General features: G+C 35.4%; 3 protein-coding genes across 4 annotated transcripts; 1 reads left to right on the forward strand and 2 right to left on the reverse strand.

Moving 5' to 3' along the window:
- Positions 1–12,449: 12,449 nt before the first annotated feature.
- On the forward strand, positions 12,450–14,283 carry LOC147483167 (putative acetyltransferase At3g50280). Its single transcript, XM_086581008.1, has one exon. It carries the CDS (start codon positions 12,577–12,579, stop codon positions 14,032–14,034), a length of 1,458 nt encoding a protein of 485 aa, XP_086437134.1. The 5' UTR covers positions 12,450–12,576; the 3' UTR covers positions 14,035–14,283.
- Positions 14,284–15,106: 823 nt separating this feature from the next.
- Positions 15,107–24,812, reverse strand: SQD2 (sulfoquinovosyldiacylglycerol 2). Of its 2 annotated transcripts, none has more exons than XM_086581010.1 (11): positions 24,764–24,812; positions 21,584–21,650; positions 21,034–21,104; positions 20,006–20,123; positions 19,754–19,827; positions 18,626–18,681; positions 18,454–18,537; positions 17,191–17,278; positions 17,015–17,092; positions 16,136–16,192; positions 15,107–15,842 (listed from the first exon to the last, which is right to left on the reverse strand). In XM_086581010.1, the coding sequence occupies exons 2-11, from the start codon at positions 21,593–21,595 to the stop codon at positions 15,347–15,349; spliced, it is 1,134 nt and encodes a 377-aa protein (XP_086437136.1). In that variant the 5' UTR covers positions 21,596–21,650; positions 24,764–24,812; the 3' UTR covers positions 15,107–15,346. The 2 variants fall into 2 exon arrangements, with proteins under 2 accessions (XP_086437136.1, XP_086437135.1); XM_086581009.1 differs by lacking the exon at positions 24,764–24,812 and adding an exon at positions 22,804–23,387.
- Positions 23,752–24,875, reverse strand: SETH1 (phosphatidylinositolglycan synthase family protein). The gene has a single exon (XM_086581012.1). The coding sequence runs from the start codon at positions 24,873–24,875 to the stop codon at positions 23,970–23,972; it is 906 nt and encodes a 301-aa protein (XP_086437138.1). The 3' UTR covers positions 23,752–23,969.
- Between the last annotated feature and the right edge of the window lie 519 nt (positions 24,876–25,394).

A 25,394-nucleotide genomic window follows, 5' to 3' on the forward strand; every position in this document is an offset into this window, starting at 1 on the left:
TCGAAAGATAGTCTGTCAAAAATCTAGTTTGCTGAAAATTAGGATTTTTACCGTGTTCGACTTAAGTTTTCTTTTAGATGGGCTGAGGTTGGGATTTCGAGTTCTACATAAAAAAGTAAGTCTACATATCCTAGTTTCTAAATAATTAAGTTACATGTCATTTGGATGAATGTAGGAAAAACTATAGCATTAACAAGTTGGCTAGAAAACCTACTGTGTTATCCTTTATGTGCATGAACCTATTTTGGAAAATATGTCTAGTAATGAACTAAGAGTCTCTTAAACTTTTCTTGGGTGTTTTATATAGTATTTGTAGCCTAATTTTAGACTGTGGTTTTATTTGGAACCGACATGGTTCATAAGATCGTTTTTGGAGAATCAAAAGTAGAGAAATATCCATTTTTGAGTTTTTTGATTTAAAGGTTCATAGTATATCTCTGGGTATGAAACTTTACGTATATGATTGTGGGAGTATTTGAAACTTATTGTATGTAATTCTATATAGTATAAATTGTTTTTTTTTTAGAGTATATCCAAGAATATTTATATTTATTGGTTAAGAGCTACGTAAGGCTTGATTCTAATCTTGAAAGATTGGATACATAGGCAGCCTTATGTAAAGGTGCATCCACCATATTATATATTTATATATTAGCTTTAGTGATAACTATACGTGTACAATGTTAGTATTAAATTGTGTACGTGATACTGGTTGTTTAAAAATGTATTCATTGAATGTATCATGAATGACCTGTTGGTGTTATGATGGGAATTCCTTCAATGTGGCGGAAAGTATTCATTAAATATTTCATGAATGACCTGTTGGTGTTATGATGGGCATTCTTTGAATGTGGCGGAAATGACCCAAGGTATTCATTGAATGTGTCATAAATGACTTGTTGGTGTCATGATGGGTATTCCTTGAATGTGGTGGGAATGACCTAAGGTATTCATTGAATGTGCCATGAATGACCTGTTGGTATTATGATGGGTATTCCTTGAATGTGGCAGGAATGACCCAAGGTATTCATGAAATGTGCTATGAATGACCTGTTAGTGTAAGGATAATTGGTAGTCCCTAATATGTGGGACGAACCATATGGTATCAATTAGACTTCAATGTCTTAAATGAGGTTTTGATTATGAATGGAAATTTGACTGGTTGAGATAAATTTTTTTATTGTGATGTCTAACTCTGTTTTTGCAGAAAGGTAGGATTTGTTAATCTTGTATGCAGGGGCATAAATATCCTACCCTAAGACGATGTGCTAGGCTGTTGGCATGTAAAGATAAAGTGTATCAAACTTATATTTAAATAAGTTATCACATATGCATTTAATAAGTGAAAGGTAAGTGGTATTTATATTGTGAGTTAATTTGGAAAAATGGGAATGATGAGTACTGTTATATGAGTTTCTTGGAAATATATATTGGGATTGAAATCTTACTTGGGACGAAACTACATGTCATTTTGAGAAAACGAAACTAACTTGTCTTCCAAGGTAAAATGATTGTAATATTTTTATTTATGAATGAAGAGTTGTTACTTTTGTTTTCATTTGATTTCAGTTTTTTTTTTTTTTTTTATCGTGCTTGATAACAGGGTATTAGGTTTTCGTTTCATCATGGTTTTCCAGGTTATTGAATATCATTGTTTTTTTTTATTGTTTGGAAATTTGGGTTGTGACAGTTGCCATCAGTGTCGCACTATATATGGGCATAATTCCTAACCCCCTCGACGTTTAACCACTTGCCTCCAAATAAGTGGTGCGGTCAGATATGTGGCCAAGCTAAGTCCGACCTAACATTATATCTAGCAGCTGTTTGATTATATAATTATATCTTAGAATTATATGTCTACTTTTCCCATTGCACACATTTCTTTATGTTTTAGTTATTGCAATGAGACAGTTGCAAAACTTAGACACATCAAGAGGCTTTAAAAAGCTGATGGGAAGATTTGCCAAGAGGTTAGTTATTAACCCACTTAGCCTCAACACATGCCTTCTCTAAGGCAATCAACTTGGATAATATCCAATACACTCAATCTCCACCAATGGTACTACATAAACACTACTGGATCAATTTTATAACATATTACCCTTCCGACAATGATGCAAATCTACTAAATATCAGTCCATAATCAATGCCTCTACTATAGTACTTGGATAATTTGATAATATACATCTAATGTTCTTTATAAGGACAATGAGTTATTAGCTCAGTGTGCCATTAACATAGGGATTGTCATGTCTCACATAATCCATCAAGTACAATAGGCCACCAATGATTTTGACATATTTAGTATGAAAAACACAAGTATAATTTTTTTCATGAGATAGGTATTTACCATAAAAGGTGTCGACACAGTCTTACTATCATAATACTCATACTTTTCAATAAAAATATCTTTACAAAGTGCTCTAACAACATGATGAGACAACCATGAGTTAAAATTCCTATATTTACTAGTCATTCAATTTTATAATGCCCGAAATTTCTCTATACCATCCGGCCTGTCTGGTCTAAGGTATGTTGTGGGCTATAACCATATTCAAGCGTCAATATCTAGACAACTGAATATAGCAGTTACAGAAATGAGATAAACAATATAATGAATTATCATTTATCCAATAACAGTCTATTATGTGTTTCAAATAGGAATTTTTTGTCTCATAAACATTCTCAATGCTAGCACTCATGATATTAAATCATCTAAACAAAGAGAGATTAACACATATGTGTCTTGCTTTACTCAGAAGAAAATACGCATCTTTATCAATATAGTTATTTTGATATCCAAAAGATACCAATATACTGTCGATTTTCTCATGCCTTTTATAAGCGGCGCTTGTATCAACTCATATAAAGATTTAACTAAATTGTATATCTTAAGCTCATCACCTGGTACTACTTGGTATTGTAGTTCCTCAAGTTTACCCATATAATTTTCTTCATCGAAATTGTTGTTGTTTAGGAAAAGTTTTTAGAAAAACCATTTGATGAATAAAAATTGTGGATCACAGCTACTCAAGTAGAGTCTTTAAAATTCTGAAGAAAATCGAAATTTTAGGTACATGATTAAGGTTCCAAAATAGTATAAATATTTCATCTGAGTGAAACCCCTTGACTATTTATATTAGCCATACATTTTGCAATACAACTATCACGTTTTAGTTTCCTCTTGAAGATCCAAATTCAACCAATAGATCTCCCAAAATGGAGATTAACTACTCTCCTTAATGATTGTGTAAATCAAGAGTCCAGTTTAAAAGAGTTGTATCCTTAAAAAAAACACTTCTCATAGACATACAACTTCCTTATATGTTAATGAATCTTCCTCAAGAAACATGTAAACGTCATCACCGTAAATGGTGGATATACTCACTGATAGTCTTCCACATTTCTTGTTTAGAAATTATGAGATTCTTTTATGTAGTTCATTATGAACATTCAACCACTCTATGCTAATTTCACATAAAACACAACCTCAAATGAATTAGCATATAAGACACTCAATAATAGTGTAATATCTACAATATTGTTATCATTCATGACAACTGAAACACAAGTGAGACAACTTTCATAGAATGATTCTAATGAATCTTAAGGACTAGAAGAATTAGATGAAAATGTTTTCTCCAAGATAATACCATTATCAATCTTCTTTTCATTGTTCAACAGTCCAACTTTTATAGTGAGACAATCTACACACTTGTACATCACCTTGGCTATTTATACATAGTCATAGGAGGATAATGCCTAATAAGACGATCCACAAGCGTTACATCTCCTTGTCTAAAATAGTCACAGGATAAGATTGTCTAATAAGACAATCCATAACTTTACATTTCTTTGACTAAATTAGGTTTATGAGGATATTGATTGTTTCACATATTGTTTCCTCTCGTAGAGAACGATGCTCATTACTTAAAAAATATATGATATAGTTAAATTTCATGCCAATTGTAAGAATTCATTTATATGGCCAAACATTGTGAATATCATACCATAGGTTAAGGAAAAGTAAACTTTAACTGTACCTTTTACACTAAAAGGTATACGATATTAAACGAATTCGGCCACTTAATATGCAAAACAACTTAAGACTCCACATCCTTTTCTTACATGAGTTCAAGAAAGATAGAATGTCCTATAAAAAAAACCTCAAGTGCAACCACAATATCTAATTCCTCAACGAGTAAAAACTTACATATAAACTATCATCAAGTTCAATGTAAATCTAAGATGATTAATACCCAAAGCTAGCATGATACACAACATTAACATGTGCTATATTAGATATAAGCTACTTTACTTCATTTAACAAGTATTCTCACAACATTATACTTATAATTATCGTCTAACAACACATACACTCAATAATAGACAAGGTAAGTAAATTATGCATTAAATATATTATAGTTACTAACCAAGATTTGAGTGTGGTTGATATTATATTAACTATCTTAAGGTCTCTCGTAGACCATCTACATATATCTTCATATGTACAAAGAAAATTAATATCACATTATATCTAGTCAAACCAATTAATATCATTAATGATAAACAAAACTCACATATAACTTGTTGAGTAGGTTATTAATAGTAAGAAGGTTTAAGCTTAGGGATTTCCTTCCTAAGAATAAAAACTATCATGCAAATCTATGTAAGAATATCATCGTATAATCAAACCAAAAGAATTGCAAGAGAGTGAAAGAACACAATACCTATCCAATCGAAAAATCGGATTACCATATTTTTCTCCATCCAGAAAAATAGTCCTAAAGAACTGCAAATTGAACTAGTTCAGGACGAATTAGATATCAAGCCATATACCATTGTAAAACTCTTTGAATCAACTATCCAACCCAAAAAGCAAATTGCAAAACCGAGCTCTGAGCTGAAAGTTATCGTCGTTTCCGTAACAAGTGACAGAACAATAAAAAAGATGAACATTGACGTTTTCTTGATTAAAAAACCCATATTTGACTCCCAAGAAACGTAGGAGAAATATATACAATCATATAGGGTTTGATAAACCATGAAAGATCGATAAGAAATCAATCTTTAAATAGTTTCCCTAACAAAAACGAAATTATTAGAAATTTTCTAAAGCCATAACTTATTAAACCAAACAATAATTAAAAGTAAAACACTTATCTTTTTTATTGTCGTCTGAAAGCACTATCCTTTGTTCTACGAATATCTCTTTTTAAGATTGTTAATAGAGGTTAGATAATTGAATATAACAAAAAGACAGATGAAGAACGGACTGTCAATGTGTATGAAAACACTGTCCTTAAGAAGAGATTTCGCCCCCTCAAATAGTGTAAAAGGCCTCATAGGATTCAATGACAGAAATAGACTAAATACACTTTAATAATCTACTCTACTAGAACAACAACACAACTCTCTCTGGCGGTTAAGACTTGAATAAAATAGATGGATTTAGGTTTTAATTATTGAATATGTTTGGTTGATAACTACAAACCTTTATATAGAGGTTTAAGTCACTCATAAAGAGTTAACTAACCAATGTGGGACTATCACACAAAATACACTGAGAAAAATAACAAATTTGTTCATATTTTCAACCAAGCTGATCACATAAATAATTTAAAATATTAAAAAGAGAATTCCAACAGCTGACCCACAAATTATCAGATTTACCTGTGAAACTTTAGTCAATTGAGCAATATAAATTCCCCTTGGGCAATATGGCCCAACAGATTTTACTTTATGGAATCACTTTCAGCCTTAAGGACTTCAGGTGGAGTGCTTGATCCTAAAACAGTCTCATAATTATAGGCAAGAACACAGTTACACAGAATCGCTTTTCTAGTACAGTTCTTGATTCTGAGTTTCTAACACAATTTACATGCACAACAAATGCAACCGTCATCAGGCACAATATGCCATGCCCTACCATGTGATTAAAAATATTGGTAGAGATTTGCATGAGCCATAAGGGGTTCAGTATCCCTGCATGTACGCCACTTGTTCTTAGACTCACAATCCTAACTCCAGATATTCACTTGAAAGTTGAAACAAGAGTTGGGAATTGTAGTGAGATTTGGACTAAAATTTTGAGTGCACCACAAGGGATTCTGATTTTTTCACTCAGATTCTCTCTTACTAAAGAAAAAGTTCTCGGAGCCTTCAAGTGATTCCTAGGCCATCAAATTGGTCGTATAAAAACAGAAAACATGATACACCCATACACTGAATTAATTACTGTGGCACTTGGGGTGACCAAAATAAAATAATGAGACTTGCAATAAATGGAGATATTACCTGTAATCTTATCATACACCCATGTGTCCTATGCATATTCCTACTCATTGTTTTCATTTGAGATCCTTTGTTATGCTTTCACGTCACCCCTCATCTGGTACACCAAATGACCAAAGCTTAAAAAGAAGTTTGGTATGTAATAGACCATTGTAATATAAGAGCATCTTTAGGAGAGCTACTAAAAAAACCACTAAAATTTTGAACCAAACCAAATACCAAAATTTTGAACCAAACTAAACACCAAACCAAAAAAACACCAAGCAACTTTAGGAGTAATATCAAAATTTCATCAAACAACTACGCGGTTTTGCCAAAACCGTGCCACTAAAGCCCAACTGACAGGCCCAAGCCTACGCGGTTTTCAGAAAACCGCGTCATGTATCGTACATAAACTTTTTTCTTTTTTTTTTCTTTCCCAATCTCTGGCGCGGTTTTGTGAAAACCGCGCCATATAAGCCCAATTAGAAGCCCAAGCCCACGCGGTGTTGGGAAAACCGCGTGAGTGATTTGATACAGCATCAAACCTAGAACCAAATATTGGCCGATTTGGTGTTTGGTTTGGTGTTTTTTTTTGTGTTTTCATCAACATGTAGCTCTCCTGAAGTTGAAAAAACACCAAATTATTAGAAATTTGGTGTTTGGTGATAGGCTGATATCACTCCTAAAGATGCTCTAACAGTCTAACTTATTTGGTTACTATTCAGTATTGACACATTGAGCAACTATATCGAACTAGTCTCTGTGCACGTGGGTTGCACGCTGTACAAAAAGATACTTATTGGGTCCGCCAGTCTGCCCAATCTGACAAATCTTTCTGTGAAACTTCGGAATTACGTGGGTACCAACTTTTTATATTAGCAAATTACTTTTATGTCCCTCATTACTATTATTGATTTTGTCTTGAAGCTAGGGCAGAAAAGTAAATTAACATGGCGAAGTTACTGGCCGCTCGAGAAGTTGCTATCTTAGAGCAAGTCCAATAGGGTGCTATATGAGCTAAAGGGTAATATAACACCCCAAACACCAAAATGTCATTCTAATAGGGCTGCTAGAAGGGTCCTAAATTTGGCTGGTGTAATAAACCCAGCCAAATTTGTGGCATTGTCTAGCAACTGTCAAAATAAGTTGTCGGGGGATGAACGATACAATTTCTGCCGTTTGTTGGTAATTTGTGTACAGACGGCAGAAACTGTATCGTTTGTCTTCCGTTTTATTAAATGCGTCTGTCCCTTCCAGACATTCAACACAATTTTTACTTAGCTAAATTCAACCAATTATTCACTCACATGTATTTACTTGTCATCAAAACATCAACCCTCAAATCCTCAACCCTCATAGCCTCAATCAACTTCTTTTATACCATTTCAATAACATTCATCCATTGTTCTAATTCCATTTCTTGTTTCAATCACATCCATCTATTCCACTAACTTCATTTCTTATGTCAACTTTATAGACTATACATTTATAATATTCTCTTTCACTCAAACCTTTTTTTTCATTGTACAATCAAAGCCTCACCATTCTTAATTTTGCAATCTTTCTTTTCACATCCAAATTGGCGTCCTCTTCTCGCTATGTTGAATCAAGCTCCTCATCCGAATAAGAGAACATGGTGAATGGCGATGAGAACATGTTTTTACCTATCTTCTCGTTGTTACAAGACATGCACGAAGCTAGTTGTGATCATCAAAACTCGGTCACCGATAGAAAGTACATTTATCGTGATTGAATCACAGAGGCTCACAATAGGATTATGAGGGATTACTTCGTACAAAACCTGAAGTATCCCTTTGATGTCTTCCATAGGAGATTTAGGATGCAACGCCATCTTTTCTTCCGAATCTTGAAAGCCGTCTCTGACCATGACAAGTACTTCACATACAAAATTGATAGCATTGGAAAGCCATGCTTGACGAGTATGCAAAAGGTGGTTGTCTGCATTTGTTTGCTTGCATATGGTTTGTGGTGTGGATGCGTGTAATGAATACGTTCAAATAGCAAAGATAACTTTTTCTGAAAGGTTAAGGCATTTTTGTGATGTCTTGATGGCGGATTTCGAAAAAGAATATTCAACGTCTAATTCAACAAGATGAAAATCGTGGTTTCCCGAGTATGTTTGGAAGCTTGGATTGTATGCATTGGCAATGGGAAATGTGTCCTACGGTATGACAAGGTACACATGTAAGACATAATAAGAAACCTACGATAATTTTGGAAGTAATGGGTTACTATCAAGCTGATGAGATTTATCCTAAATGGGCTACACTTATACAAACAATCCCTCATCCAACAACTCGAAGAGAGGGATTCTTTTGCTAAGATGCAAGAAACGTGTCGAAAAGATATCGAGTGTGTATTTGGTGTCTTACAAAGTAGGTGAGGAATAATCATGAAGCCGGCGCGAATTTGGAGTAGGGATGACATTAATCCGATAATGAAAACGTGTATCATTTTACATAATATGATTGTTAAGGATGAATGAGTGATTGATATCGAAGATTGGCAAATTGACATTTCTTGGGAGCCCCCAATCGCATTGTATGCTGTAGGAAATCGACATGAGGAAATTGCAAGAAGACTCAATACACTTCATTGTATTCATAGTAGAGAAACTAATGTTCAACTACGAGTTGACTTCATCAATCATCTTTGGCAATATTGTGTGGATCAAGGAATATAGTATGAGAGTTATCTATGTTATTATTGGATATTATCTATGTTTATTCTATAGTTTGAGTATTATATATGTTTAACCTCATGTTGTTTCAAGACAATTCAAATTAAAATTATGAAAAACTTACAATTTAAATTATAATATTGGAAACGAACTAACAACAACAATGGAAATGAAATATCTAACAAAATTAAAATTAATCTAAGTAGTAGAAACACCACCCCCACTAGAAGCACCACTTGGAGTTCCAAACGTTCCACTCTTTTTTCTTTTGCAAATTATGTTCAATTTTATCATCTTGAAGTATTCGGCAACTTCCGGCTCACGAGTCGAAGTATCTTGTGCTAATATTTTGTTGTCTTCTTTCCACTTCTTGAGCTCCATCAACTTCACCCTATTGGCGGTGGCATTCGTCATTTGTGCAAAATACTTCTCCATCATTTTGTAATTCTCTCCCCCTTTCTTCAACCTTTCTTTCTCACCCCTTGTTCCCGGTGGTCGTTTTTTCTTGGTTTCACTTCCATCCCCAACTTGTGTAGAAAATGAATCAATTGGAATCATTGTCACCAAGTACGGTACGGGTTTAAAATGGTGTACTTGAAAAAAAAAACTTAGTTCGTGTTTTAAACAGAACGTCTCGGAAATTTTTTTGAAAAAAACACGTAAAAAAACGTGGGGAATAAAAAATAGGTTTAAAACGTATAATACGTAAAAGAAACGGTAAAAACTGATGATAAATAATACAATAGATAAGGAGTTTGATTTTTTATAAGAGTGGAAAAAAGAATAGGCACAAAAAATAAAAAATAAAATAATACAAATGAAAGAAAATTCAAATACATGAAAGTATCAAATTATCAATTACTCATCCAAATACTAGAAGTTTTAGATCACTACCAAAAATACGACTCTTAAATAAGATACTACTAATTACCAACTATAATTGCATAATCAAGTACTACAAATAAGTGAATAACTTTAAAATTTCCTAGTATTAATAGTCCAAAGCAAAATAGAATTGTCTCAATAAGTCAATGACAATCTAACGCCTACGTACTCTTCAAAAAGGTAAACTCCAAAACCCATTTTTCTTCTCACGTTTTCTTTTAGATAAATAATAATAATAATAATAATAATAATAAAGTTTTAAACCGGAGATTTTCAAAATCTCGGGTTTTAAACGTTTCTAAGTTTAAAACGCGATATTTTGAAACATCCGGGTTTTAAACTGGAACAAGACGCCTTGTCAATTAAATGGGTATTAAACACGTTGTTTTAAAAAAAACGCTGAATTTGGTGACAATGATTGGAATATTGCACCAAGAGTTGTCGATGGCGTTGTAGGTGTAAAAGGCACAATTTCATCATCCACACTGAGAATGATGTTGGCTCATCTCCTCGTTGTAGTGGTGGACCGGCGCTCCAATTCTTCATTCCATTTTGGACTTTCTTTAAGGAGGAGTGGAGGACCCCAATAATGCTCAAATTGAAAGTATAAGTTATGAGCCAACACATATGTTGATTTTGCATCGCCCAGCCAATCTTGGATCGTTGTACCACTTCTTGCGGTCTTCTCCGAAGTGGAGATAATTTCTGCTCACTGGTTGTAAGCTCGATAGATGTGTCCAAATCGAGCGGACACTGAATCTTTGGTTCTCTTATTGTTTTCGTCAACTCTCTCTCGAAAATTCTCATATATTCTCTTCCAATAATGTGTGACCCGTTGCCCCACACCAATAAGTAGATCTTCATTAACATATATTCACGCCTTGCAAAGAGCCTCGTCTTCTTTAATTGACAAAGTTACGGACCTTGTAGTAGATTTCTTTCTTTTTGATGTGGTTGTTTGTTCATTTGGATCCATTGTTGTAGTTGGAGTAGTGATTATTGTAGTTGGAGTAGATAGAAATTTTGTGAGAATTGTGAGCAAATGATGAGAGAGTTGTATGAAATAGTTGTGTATAAATATGCAATTTCATAAAAACTAGCCGTTTCTGACTGCCGTGAAATAGTTGTGTACATCGAGAAGGATAGTAAGATAATATATATGGATAAATTATTACAGTAATTAAGGATAATATATATTGAGAAGGATAATAGCTGTGCAATTTCATAGATGATTACAATATTGAAGAGAAGAATCCTAAGAAGGAAACATATCAATGAAAATAAAACAAAACTAATATGGAAAACAAAATATATGATCGAATCACAAATTGATTAACCAAATATAATATATGATATTGTGCACATCATATACCAATTTATGTATGTATTGAATTTTATGGGACAATTACTCTTCTTCTATTTTGTTTATGGGTGCCACTTGAAAATCTAATTTTTCTGAAAATAATTGGATCGGAATGGGATATGTTTTCAAAATCCGATTCTATTCTATTCGATCTGATTTCTGATTATTTTCTGAATTTTTAACATACATTGTCGTCAATCTCATATATAATTACTAAATCAAAACCACAAATAGGTTACAAATCAAATAAAATCGCTAGACAACTCTCTCTCTCTCTCTCTCTCTCTCTCTCTCTCTCGTTAATGCATTAACATGTTAAAAGGGCTTGTTGAATGAACATGTTAAATAGTCTAAGTTGTTTACGCAAATAATACATTAACAAGCTCAAAATAATTGCTAAATCACCTAAATGAATGTATTAACTGGATAAAAATGGTTGCCCTAAAAGAGAATCCGATTATATGATTAAAATTTCCAATTTCTTTTCGAATTTTGCTGATTTTGAAATTTTAAAATTTTTTTTTTGTTTTTTTGGAATTTCCGAATTCGGATAAGATATTGGCTATCTATCTAAAAAAAAAAATTGCCATCCAAAAAAAAATTGACATTTTTCCGAAAGCCCTTATCCAATCCATAGTCACAAAAATCTCCAATTTTTTCAAAAAAACGTAAAAAATCTCCGAATTGATAGGTTACCGAATTTTAAAACGAATAAACAATAAAAACGGTAAAAATCTCCTAATTCTCGATGTTTACCGATTTTTAACGATTTTTTTTCTATTTTGTTTTTATAATGTGCTTTCCATTAATTTTTTTAATATTTTATTTTCTAAATTGCAATTATATAGAGGATATTTTAAGATATAACAAGACTTTACATATATATTTGTAAATTTGGAATTTGTTATATGCTCAAACTAACCCTAACATGATACACAATCACACATTGCATACTATTTTATGTTTTAATTATTTATGGTTTTTCAGATTTTTTTAACGTATTTATACGAATTAACGATTTCTTCTTTACCCAATTGATGCCGAATTATGAATTTGTGACTATAAGTTTACCAAAAGAAAAGTTTTCTTTGTATTTATTCACTAAACTTACTTTGACACTTGTAATTTTGTATACAGCTTGCCTTGACCGCAGTCGGGACTACATGATATTTTCTTGATAAAATGGTCAAAAAACTTACCAGCAAGGCAACAATACCCGGAAGGCCAAAACAATTAACAACCAATTTCAAATGCATGAACCCAACCATCTATATAACACCCCCTAGTACTCTTTCTCTTCTCACTCGAAAACAAACCGAGCCAGCAAGAGAAAAAGCTGAAGAAAGCAAAAATGCCTTGTTTATCTTCTCTAACTATCATTTCAAGATGCACTGTCACTCCAGACAGCAGATCTTCACTTCAAACTCTCAAATTTTCTGTCTCTGATCTCCCAATGCTCTCTTGTCACTACATTCAAAAGGGTGTTTTACTCACTAAACCACCTTACCCCATTGATTCTCTTATCTCTCTTCTCAAGCATGCTTTATCTCAAACTCTCGCACACTTCCCTCCCCTCGCTGGTCGTCTCATTACTGACTCGGAAGGCTATGTCTACATCACTTGTAATGACGCTGGAGTAGAATTTGTCCACGCCAATGCCAGCCATGTCGCTATCCGCGACATTCTTTCTCCAACTCATGTGCCTGATTCCGTCAAAGAGTTTTTCACTTTTGACGGAATGGTCAGCTATAACGGCCATTTTAAGCCGTTATTAGCTGTGCAGGTAACGGAATTAGCCGATGGAATTTTCATCGGATGTACCATTAACCATTCGGTTACAGACGGAACCTCGTTTTGGAATTTCTTTAATTCATTTGCAGAAATTTGCCGAGGCGCGGAGAAAATTTCCAAACAGCCCGATTTCACGAGAAATTTCGTGAAAGATTCTCTTGCTGTACTTAAATTTCCAGCTGGACCTCCAAAGGTGACTTTCGACATGAATGCGCCGTTGAAAGAGAGAATATTTCATTTCAGTAGAGAATCAATTCTCAAATTGAAATCCAGAGCAAATTCTATTCCAAAGAAACATTCTGATATTGCTATTGAACTCTTCGGCAAACAAAGTAACGATGAATGGCTTATTAAACAGAACAAAAACGGTAAGATAACATCTGTTTTTGACAACTGGTTGAAAAATGCTGTGTCAATGACACATGAATCTGAAGTTGAAAAGACCGATCCAGTAGTCCAGATTTCGTCATTTCAAGCACTCTCAGCTCAATTATGGCGGTCCGTTACGCGTGCCAGGAAACTTGTACCATCAAAGCCTACAACATTCAGAATGGCAGTAAACTGTCGTCACAGGATCGAACCTCGTATTGATCCGTTATATTTCGGTAATGCGATACAAAGCATTCCAACTGTTGCTTCATCAGGTGAATTATTGTCACGTGATTTGCACTGGTCAGCAGATTTATTACATCGTAATGTGATTGCTCATGATGATGCGAAAGTACGTTGTGGTGTTGAGGATTTCGAGAAAAATCCACGGTGTTTTCCCTTAGGAAACTTTGATGGCGCAATGATTACAATGGGAAGTTCACCGAGATTTCCAATGTACGATAATGATTTTGGGTGGGGTCGACCTTTGGCGATACGAAGTGGGAAGGCAAATAAGTTTGATGGTAAAATATCGGCATTTCCAGGAAGAGAAGGAGGTGGGAGTGTTGATTTAGAAGTTTGTTTAGCACCCGATACGTTGTATGCACTTGAATCCGATACGGAATTCATGCAGTATGTATCGGTGTGAAGTGTGTTTGTAACTGAAACTGAAGTTTGTTGGTTGGAAGATTTTTAATTTGTTACATGAGTGAGGCAAAAAACGGTAGCTACTACTGCTGGTGCAGTTGTACAGCTTTGAAGGTTGAACTTTTGTTGGTCATTTTGGGGGGGTGGAAGTTAAAAAGCAGTGATGTTTTTTCGTCTGTCTATGAAATGCACTTTTAGTTTTCATTTCTGTTTTTTTTCTTATGATTAGAAATTAAGAATCTTTGACACGTGGGATAAGCCGTAATAATCTTTGAGACATCTTATGATTAGAAATTAAGAAGTGAGATCACAGATGAATTAGGATCAGCTGTTACAGGATCCAAATTTCAGAGTTGCGACTTAAATTTGTATTAATTGAATATTGTATGCTAATTGTAATTCTTAACTAAATCACACAACTGAGACTGCTCCGTACTCCGTAGAACGTCGATTTTCTATATTACAGAATTCTTCATTACGCTAATAATCAATTTCTATGGACTAAGGTGAAGATCTGTATTTTCGTCTATAATCACAACTGTTCTTTTCTGTTGTACCTATCTCGAAAGAGAATTAATCTACTTTTAAACTCCTGTACCAACAGGAGAAATTCTAATTATTTTTCATTTTCGAGTTTACAAGTTCCAGTATGCTTGTGTTGATCTGAATTGAGAAATTATGTCTCATGATTCAAGTTGAGTCGATATGTTCTCATGAAGCATGCAGGACACTAAGTAGAACTGACAATGGAGGATCTCTAGCCCAAGTACCTTACACTTGAACAGATATGCAAACGCGAGCATTAGTACAACTTTCCGTCATATCGTCAGTGTTCATGGAGACCCAAGAAAAACATCCTTTACACTGTACACTTGGAAGTTCCTGAAAATGTCATTTCAACCATGATTATGGTGCAGAGGGACAAATATTTAACGGGAAAGTCAACAAGGGGATCGAACCCAAGTGAGCGCTCTGCATTGCCAACTGACAACGGAGTTTGAGATGTTTTAAACTACGTACACTACTCCTAGCTTGTGATCTCGCATACAAACAGTCTTCAAAAGTACTAAAAGTGTGTTAACCAGTCAAATTTTCCCATCTAAACGTATCAACGATACATCTTCATACATACATGATACAACAACTGGAATTTATGGATCCATAATTTACAATGAATGAAACGTTTATAAACAATCAATCATCTACACAACCCTAGTGGAGCCACCACACCAATTCCAGATAATTGCAAGAACATTTGAAGCTGATGACACATCATATCCTATACAAGATAACCCAATACGTTATATGATTGATCACCCGTACTTAACTTCTGGTGAATTGAAAATAAATCTAAAGAACCTTTGTATAGGTCCTAGTAGCTCTGCTCTCTTTTTCCTCCAGAACCAAATGGCAGCATTGTATTGCTCGTTCCTTATCTTGCGGGTGGCCGCCCGCCAATCGTACTGCTCCATGTCCTCTCGTGCAGCTTTTCCCATGATTTCTCTCAGTTCTTGATTAGCCAAAAGAGGTACCAATTTGCTTAAACAGTCATCAATATCCCCGGGATTATAAAGGAATCCTGTCTTGCCCTCTTGATCATCAGAAATTATATCTGGGATCCCTCCAGCACGAACCGCTACAACAGGAACCCCTGAAGACATGGCTTCCAGGACAACAAGCCCAAGAGTCTCTGATTCTGATGGCATCACAAAGACATCTCCACTAGCATATGCCTGAGAGAGCTCCTCCCCTTGTAACATCCCTGTAAATATCGCAGGCATGCCGGAAAATATATTTTCTAGCTCCTCCCTGCAAATAAAAGTGCTTAATGAACACAAGTGGCATTAAAGCTGCACTTACTTATCACCAAAAGAGCCTATTGAACATACTGTATCTTTTCAGCCAATCGGTTTTACCTTCATAAAAAAAACAGGTTTATGGTGTGTAACAGGACAGTTTTCAGTAATAAAACGCACCTCATCTTAACAAAGGTATGGTTGGGTGACTGAAACTTAAGAGATCTACTTTAAGTCTTTAATACATGGAAGCACCATTCTGTCCAGAGTTACAAACAACAGACCTCAGATGACAGAGTAGCTTACCTATACGGTCCATCACCAATAAAAGCAATCCGTGCATCAGGAAGCTTGTCCATGACCCTGCATAATTATGTGTTCCAGGGGTCAAAGATTGTTAAAAAAATTCAGCTAAAGCCTACAAGCAAAAGCTTAACAAACAAATATAACGATTGATATAAAAGTATGGGACACAGACGTCAGTAACTCGGTGTCAGATTACTTTTTTTTGGTAGTGTCAGTGTCAGACAATACTCCTAAGTCCTAACATACAATTTTCAAAAGCCTAATACAAAAATCCTTTAACATATATGATATACCTAAATGTGTGACAACTGACAAGGTCATAAGGCCTCAAATATCCAAGAAGATGGCATTGTTATAAAACACCATGTATAAATAGGTTAGCACTCAGTTCAATCCATTTTAGAACAAGAAGATGGCAAACTACAATGGGTCAACAGGATAACAATAACCAAATACTCAAAATAAAGTGTTGGAGAAGTTCAAACTCCAGGAGAAATGTCCCCTTTTATGCATTTAGACTGATGGGTTTGATGTTAAAACATGCGAGTCTTTGAACCACTTCATTAGTTGATAAGATATGGCGCAGCTACTTCCAGCTGTAAGAATCCGAGATGATTGGTCAATACCTTTTCACTCAATAAACAGATACTAACACTTAAACTTAATCGATGTTCAATTCAATGACCTTACCACCATATCACCACTCTTTTGCCTAAGAAAGATGAGGAAGCTAACAAGTAAGGCACAGTTTAAGTTAAAGCTCATAATTAAGGCTCAGCTGACGTTATTATTTCCATTGAATGTTAGAATAACAAAATAATGCAGGCTACTTTAAGTTGAAGAAATTGGTACTTCAAAACTAAGGATTAAGGAACTTACACTTTAAGGAAATCCAAGCTCTTCTCAACCCCTAGTCGTCCAACATGAATTATCAACGGTTTTTCAGGTTCTCCACCACTGATTTGACAAATAACACATTAAAAAAAAAGGAAAAAAGAAAGGCTTAGAGAAAGTCCTATCTTGTGAAAATCAGCTAGAATACAAAGAAAGTATACCTCAGTCTTAGTCGCATTTCTTGGCTCCGAAAGCGGGGATGGAAGCTTTCGGAGTCCACACCTTTATTCCAAAGACGTATCTTATTGCCTAAAAGAAAAAAGGATTGTGTAAGATTGGAATAATATTCAGAGAGATTTTCAAAGCTCAACAACGTCTAAACTTAAGGTGTTTGGTAAAACTTATGATAAGGATAATTGTAATTATGAGAGGAGAAAATAGCATTTCCCCTTAAACAATTACCAATACATCAAACACCTTAGGCAGTTTTGATAAGTTTAATAAAGATGTACTTCGAGTCTTCAATTTTGAACGAGAAGATCTTGAGGAAAATGTTAGTAACTAGGATGTACTGATACTACTAAGGCATGAAATGCAAATCCGTATTCTTAGGACTGGTACTTGAGTCGAGCTTCAGTATGTTCAAGCTCGGCTCATATAGTGAGCTCGAGGAACCAAAAAAAGAGTCGATCCCGATTCAGTTAGTTTACCCCTGTAGCATGGTATTGTAGCCGACTAGCCGAGCTTAGTCTAGTTCATTATGTTCAGGCCTGGGTCATTTTTTAAACGAGCCTTAAAATAGGTTCAGCCTGGATTATACTATAAATTTATAACAAAAGCCGAGCTTGAGCAAGCTGAAAACAAGCAGAGCTTGAGTAGCTCAACTTGTTGACCAGCCTGAAAATTCTGCTTAAGGAAGTAAAATTAAGTCTCAAAGGAATGAAAGGATAAGAGAAACAGGAGTGACGAAAGCCCCCACCCCTAACAAATAAAATAGGTTCTGATGAAGAACCAAAAGAAATTGGTGATGGCATAACTATTTAAATAATTTATCCAAACGAAAAAAATTTCAATTGTCTACACCAATGTCTACCCTCAGCTAAATATGGACCATTTGTCTTATTGTTGACTTCTGGCACACAGTGTACAACACTAGTGTGCGCGGGGGGTTTTATGGCATGAATGACCTCGGCGCCTCCTGCGCAACCTCAGAGGCTACGCAATCACCAGTAATGCCTCTGTGCTCCCACGAATGGAATGCCTCACAGTTTATACATCTCGCATCAAGCTCCTAAGAAGCACCCCCCCCCCCCCCCCAACACACACACGCGCGCGCGCAGAATTTGGAGTTTAAGTGACGGGAAAAGATGTTTTTTAGTTTCCAAAACACAACAGAAAATTAGAGGAACACCTATTTAAATTTCCATGCTTCTAGGGAACATAAATAAACAACATTCTGTAAGGAATAGAAGTCTTGTTTCTACCTGCTGTAACCCGAGCAGCTTCCAAATCCCTCCCAATGGCAGCAGATGGGACTAGTGTAAGATCAGCTGCCCTGTGAAGAAACTCTGATTCAGAGATCAAGGAAAGTTAGAAGTCTACCCATCGGATTATCTACCACTAATCATGAAGAGGATGTAGTGAGGATAAGCTTACTTATGACCAGCCACATTGGTGTCACCAGCCAACTAAAGGTGTACCTTGGAATATATCTGCAGTCACCATTGAAGAATCAGACTCGTCACTCTAAGATAAATCAAATCAAATGTGTAAAAAAACAATATTTGTTTATTAAATGAACGCTGAGAGCTTATAAATGTTTTGCGTAATAGACTTTGTAGACTTTTTCACTATACCACTATTACTATCTCAAATTAACAGAAAAATAATACGAACAAACTCTCATTTTTGAGTCATATAGTACACTAGAACAAGAAAACCAGTGTATGGGGTCTGCATGGTTTGGTTCAGTTAAGTTAGCAAGAAAAAAATCAAACTAACAATGTTGAACGGTATGTAATGGGGATTGTTAGAGATCTAAGAGGACATCTCTCGAGGGGCTTTAAGGACTAGGTCGCAGGGCAAAAAACCAATTAAAACAAACCACGTGGCAATACTAACTAAATAAATAGAATAACATAAAACAACAACAAAAAAACATGCCACATGGGAACACTAACTAAATAAACAATATAACATAAAACCACAAAAACAAAATAATGGGGACACCTATTGCGTTCACCCTTGGGTTCGTCTAGCTCGATCTCCACATCATTATGACATAAACTTCACAGTCCACATGCACTTATATAGCATTTGCATAGCAGGTTTACCAGGTTTACATAGTGTCAGATGCCAGCAGCTATGACTGTTTTGTTGCATATCTGGAAACATCTATTTCATGCTTCTTGAAAAGGATGGCTATAAAGTGCCCCGTATGCTACATTTTTGTTGCCTACATTATTAAGTAGTAAACTTAAATAATTACCAATAAAGCCTTCTATCAGGTCAAGCATTTTAATGTCTGCCTCATATGAATGTTTGTTAAGTCACTTGACTTAATTCTTAAGGAAACCTTTTAGTATAAATTTACAGTACATGTGTCCAAATGTTTTTCATTTGACTTCTTGAATATGCTAGAATGTTCCTATGAGCAGAGGACGTTACAATTCGACTCCTTTATAGTAATATTTTTTTTGATAGGCTCTTTTATAGTAATATAGGTTGAGCTAAAGAAGTGAATATCCCAGAATTTTACAGGAAATATAATTTTAAAAAACTCACATTGGAACATGAGTATGATATGACATCACAATAGGAACACACAATAGTTTTGCAATAAAGAGAGCTCCAAATACCTGCGTCACGGTTCAAAATTTTGTCAGCCATAAAAAGGAGGACTGGTTTCACCAAAAGGAGAATCGCCTCAGAGCTTAGACTGGGATTCACATATTGTGCAACCCATGCTGAGTAGGGAGGAAGACCTCCTTTGGATGACAGAAAATAATATACAGGGCGAACAATTTAGGCGATTACCATAATTCCAGGTGATGATGCATGTATAATATCAGGCTTGAAGTTTGCAACCTCTGAGATTATTCTAGGGCTGAGAGCAAGTGATAGAGGAACCTTTTTATACCAAGGGCAGGGGAAACTGCAAAGAAGAAGAACAAAAGAAATATAAAACTGTTCAGACCATGATTAACGGCATTTAGAGATGTCGGTAGTTTACAGAAGTTCCTCCATTGAGGCACATGACGGGCATGCTTTGGTTCAAGATGTGAGCTCTCCTAAGGCCCGAACCGACTAGTTTATAAGAGGATTACCCAAATGAAAAGGTTCACAGTTTCCGGTGTTAGGCACAATCGAGAAAGCCTCAACTTGCCTAAGCACAGGCAGAACATATTAAAATCAATTTTAACAATACACAGACAGCATAAACATTTTTTGAACTTCTGCTAAGCTTCCATTAAATGCCCTGCTATTATATATAAATTAACTATTCATTTTCCCCATTTGATGTTCTGGTTTAGATTTCATGCTTTTGTGGTCTGATGGATGCACTGCTTTGCCTCAATTTCAACTAAATTTCTATTTGTTCCTGTTACAGGGATAACAGAGACTTCTTGCTACGGGTTGGGTTGAAAAATTAATTTATCATCTTCTGGTTATTTGACTTTGCGTACACATCATATGCACCAGTGAAATAGGTTATCCAAAATAACGAATGTATAAAGAATGAAAAATTCAACAGGATTCTTGATTGGATCAGGAATAAATTTTTTTGTGAAATATTGATATAGTTTCAGCTTTAAGTACTTTTATGGAACATCATTTCTAGAGAGGTGGGGAACCACTGAACCAGCATTGCTGAAGTACCGGTACAAAATCTAAAGGAAAAGGATAGGGATTTTGGACAAAGATGATTGGGATACTTCCAAACAAAAGAAAATCATTGTGATTGTGCGAATGATTTTTCGTGTGATTAGAAAACTAACAAAATGTGACAATACAGGCAGAACAGAGGAGATAATAAATAAGATTTGAGTGACTAATCAAAGTACCTTCGTGAACCAATAAGTTTCGCTCCATAAAATTCTTCAGGTACCCCTTCATGGGTCGTTACAACCATGACCTACAGCATGCACCAGAAAGTTGGTCGTCAGTTCGTTATTTTTTAAAATCCTAATAAGATTAACTTTTCATTTGCAGATTTCAACTGGAAGTATGTTTATAAACGTCCAAAAAGAATCACTGAAAGATTCAAGTATTTAACACAGAATGCACTTTGCTGACTATAAGTGCCTGAATACGCTTATATGCACTTGGCCATCGGAAATAGGTTTACAGAATATAGACTCACAGGCTAATCTTTTTTATGGGTCGTGTCCATTCATTAACTTGTATGAATGCAGTTAGCTGACTATATGTGCCAAACAATGTTGTTGATGTAAATGACACGCGCCTCCCCACCATGTAAGATACCATTCATGGCTATTATAGAGTAAAGGAGATACGACAAGGAAACTATACCATAATTGTTATATTTCTCTTCTCTGTCCACAACATATAATCATGATGAATGTTTTCTAGTAGGTGCCAAGCTATACATACCTCATCTCCCATTTCACGAAGATATCTGATGAAATTCTGGAAACGGTTTTTATATCCAGAAACATATCTGCAAAATGAAAATCAAATGATAACAGTCATATCTCAGTATCATCAAACCTATTTCTGATGAATCAATATAAATATGATCTCACAAACTAACATATGAGATAAACGATTGTGCATGAATCCATCATCTTCCTAAACAGCTTGGTATGGTCAAGATTGTAACATAAGTTGAATCACTAAATGCGACCGAACTTGGACAGTAGAAAACTGATTGGCCTAATGTCTGATCGTTGTTTTGTGTAAATGATAACTGCAAGTGCAGGCAACAAACTGACTCACCCATTGACTTCAACAAGTGTGATACGTTAATGCCAAAACAGAGAATAACAATGTATATCATCATATTGCTGTATATGCTTAGGTAATGTCTCTCAGGAAATTAATTTAAATTTAAGGTGTGTAATCTGAAATCTCTGTGTACATTAATGCCTCCACAGATCCTGCACTGGGGGAGCCTTGTGCACCGGGATTGCCCATAGGCCATATCTTATATGTAAATTGTAAAATCTTGTGACATTTTTCGTATGAAAAGTAATAACATCACAGATGAATTTAGGAAAATATGTAAGCAAAGTGTGTAATCTGACATTGTCATATTCAGTGGTAACTGGCTCTGAAACAATGGAAGGAGGCATACAAGACAGGCCACAACTGGATAAAAATACTTTGAAGTATCAGTTCCATAGAACCAATACCATGAAATGGCTAAATTGACAGATGCTTCTGAATAACTCTGTCACTGATATGTGCAAATGGAGAAACGCATGGAGATGGTAAGGTCAGTTATGCTTTATAAAGCTAAGTACAGTTTATCAAGAAACCTCCAGTAAGCTTAAGTAGCTAAGAGAAAGGCCTTGAGATGCATGGGTAGTAAATAGCTAAGTTTTGCTTAACCAAACTAATATACAGAGAGACTTTTTCTCTTAAGCCAATCATGCCAATGCTAACAAACATTTTCATGCAGAATTCATAACTTTAGTTCCGCTCAGAAATTGAATTCAGTTTTAGCTAAAACCATTGAACACATATATATATATAAATCTACAGAACATAACTAATGAGTTTCATAACAAAGTCAACCACAGCTCAAAAACAATCAAAGTCACAGCTAAAACTAAACATATCATCAGCATAAAACAAAGTTAAACACTGACGCAAATGGAGAAGGCTCGACAAAGAGCGCAATACGCCGAGGTTTAGAATTCCCTTCAATTTCTTCCAGAAGAGGTGGTCCTTCTTCTTCTTCTTCCCTCACTTCAGTTATAGACATTTTGTTATCCTTCCTTAAAAAAACAACCCCACTCCCTCTCCTCCTCTTTACTCCAACACACTTCACAAACCCAGTTTGTTTTAGTTTTAGTTGTTTTCTTGAATGAAGCCTAGTAGTTAAAGTGAGTTTAGGAGTCAAGGAAGAAGTAGTACAAGGATATATAGAAAGCATGTTGAAAAGAAAGGAAAGAGTGTTTGGGCTAGTTTATAGGTGAAGTATAAGATAGCGTGAGTTGTAGGGGAATCTTTTAAGAGAATTGTAACGAGTTGAAGTGGATATTCTTGGATGTAATAAGGAATAAGATAATAGGATATGAGTATATGCTTCACTGTTTTAGAATGAATGAATGATTGCTCTTCGTCACGTTTTCTTATTCCGTATGGGACAAGAGTACTATATTTGCTCAAAAAATTGATTCTTGTTGGTTAACGGCTTAAACTACTGCCACTGTGCAGTTGTTTTGCCAGTGAAGAATGAAGATGAGTCGACGTTGGTCAATTGTAAAACGGTTTAATGGGCCGGGTTCGGTTCGGGCCCATGAGACAAGGTGGATCTATTAAGCCTACCAGTTCCACTCCAACATACTCTCTTATTCAGGAATTTGGAACAAAGCTTCTACTCAAATGGAGAAGCACATTCATAACTCAGATTAAACTTGCAGTGTGCTTTTAAACGGAACAGGAAAACACTCAGATGTAGGCTCACATCTTCTTGCTTAAAGCATAGTTTTCTGAAAAAAATAGAAAAATAAAATTAGGAAGGACCGACTCTCAAACTACCATTGATTCACTTCGGCAAATATCAAGGGGCTTTTATGTATACCTTACAACAATTGCAACAAACTCACGAGCTCGAATATCTTCCAGCAATTCTCATACAAGGCTAAAATTCAATTATATATCTTTTCAGGCGAAACTGAAGATTTCATAAAACACAGCAAACAATCAGAGAATATCTGTTCCTTAACGAGAAGATATGTACAAGTGTGGAATTTCATGTACAACTGCCAAAACTTTTTCAATGTGGTGGGTATAATTGCTACCGACTGCGTCACTCTTTTATATCAAAACAAAGCTTAGCTTCATCCCAAGGGCCATTAATCTCAAACTTGTATTCTTGAATCTTTATAAGCCAGTATGGACATACTACCATGACAAAAGTCAGTAGACCTAGCAAAAGTGCAAATAACATCCGATTCAACATAAACACCAAGGCTAAGGTCACCATCATTAGCCCAAAAGAGAAGCAAAAATGCAGCCTAAACGAGTATTTCTTTATGCAATATGTGACCAGTGGGGCAAAGAGGAAGACCTGCAAGGAAAAGAGTACAATGGCAAACACTTGCAGATTTGATGGAAGACGAGAAGCAATTAAGACTGAAGCCACAATAGATGCATTTAAAGAGATGTTGCTGGTCAAAGTTGGATTGTTGAGAGCCCCAGGGGGTCTAATGGTAGACCCTGAGTAGTCATGCAAGAAGAGATGTAATATGAGAAGAGAAATTGTTAACGCCCATATCGAGTCTGAGCTGATCGACCTTGTGAGAGTGTTATATATGGGGGCCAAAATATACAACCCACCAATAAAGTAGGAAATGTTGAGGATATAATGGTAAAGAAGATAGAGGGAGAGTGTTTTTGCAGTCAGGAGAAGTACTAAAAAGCCAGATCCTAGAAGCACTACATCAAGCAGCAGGAGATGAGATTCTCCGATAGTAGACCCTAGTGTGTACGTCCAAACACAGACTACTAGCACAACAATGCATATATACTGAGAAATGGACACAGAGTCTTGCATCACCTTCAACATGTCACGCTTGACAACATTAGCATTCATTACCATACCTTCAAGGAATGACTCATCAGTATAGCTGTCATCATACCCAGGTTGCATCCCTCCATAAGCTACTTTTCTCCATTTAGGCTGTGAGAAAGTCTCTACGGCCGTGTCTGCCATTGACACCAAGTAACTAATGCAAATAAAGAAGCTCGAGATTGTGACCTAATCCACCACAACTTACAAGTTTACTCGGTCATTTTCTCCGTCCTTCTAAATTTTCTAAACTCTTCAATAATCAACAAACCCTATCTGAAAGAGTTCGAAACTGCAGTGTCGCAAAACTTGAAAACAGACCTGGATGTGCACGGAGCAAAATTAGAGAATTCCAAGCACCACATAATTAGCAAGAGAAGCATTTTGTTGCGACTATTACATAAAGCATTTAGATACGAAAGTTGTAATGTTTGCTAACCCAGGGCAACACAGTCAGGAAAACATCAGGGGGGAAAAAAGTAATACATGCAGGTAGACTATTGATGATAATCGTGGCTCATATTGCGTTTACTGAGTTTGTCATCTGCTAGGTTGTACCCTGGAAACAAAATAAAAAACTGAATATAAAATACAACAGAGCATCATTATAGAAACGTTGATTAAGGTACAACTCACATCATACATAAGTAAAGTGGTCTGTAT

Source organism: Coptis chinensis, chromosome 8 (genome assembly GCF_015680905.1).
Source record: "Coptis chinensis isolate HL-2020 chromosome 8, ASM1568090v1, whole genome shotgun sequence".
NCBI classification, from domain to species: Eukaryota; Viridiplantae; Streptophyta; class Magnoliopsida; order Ranunculales; family Ranunculaceae; genus Coptis; species Coptis chinensis.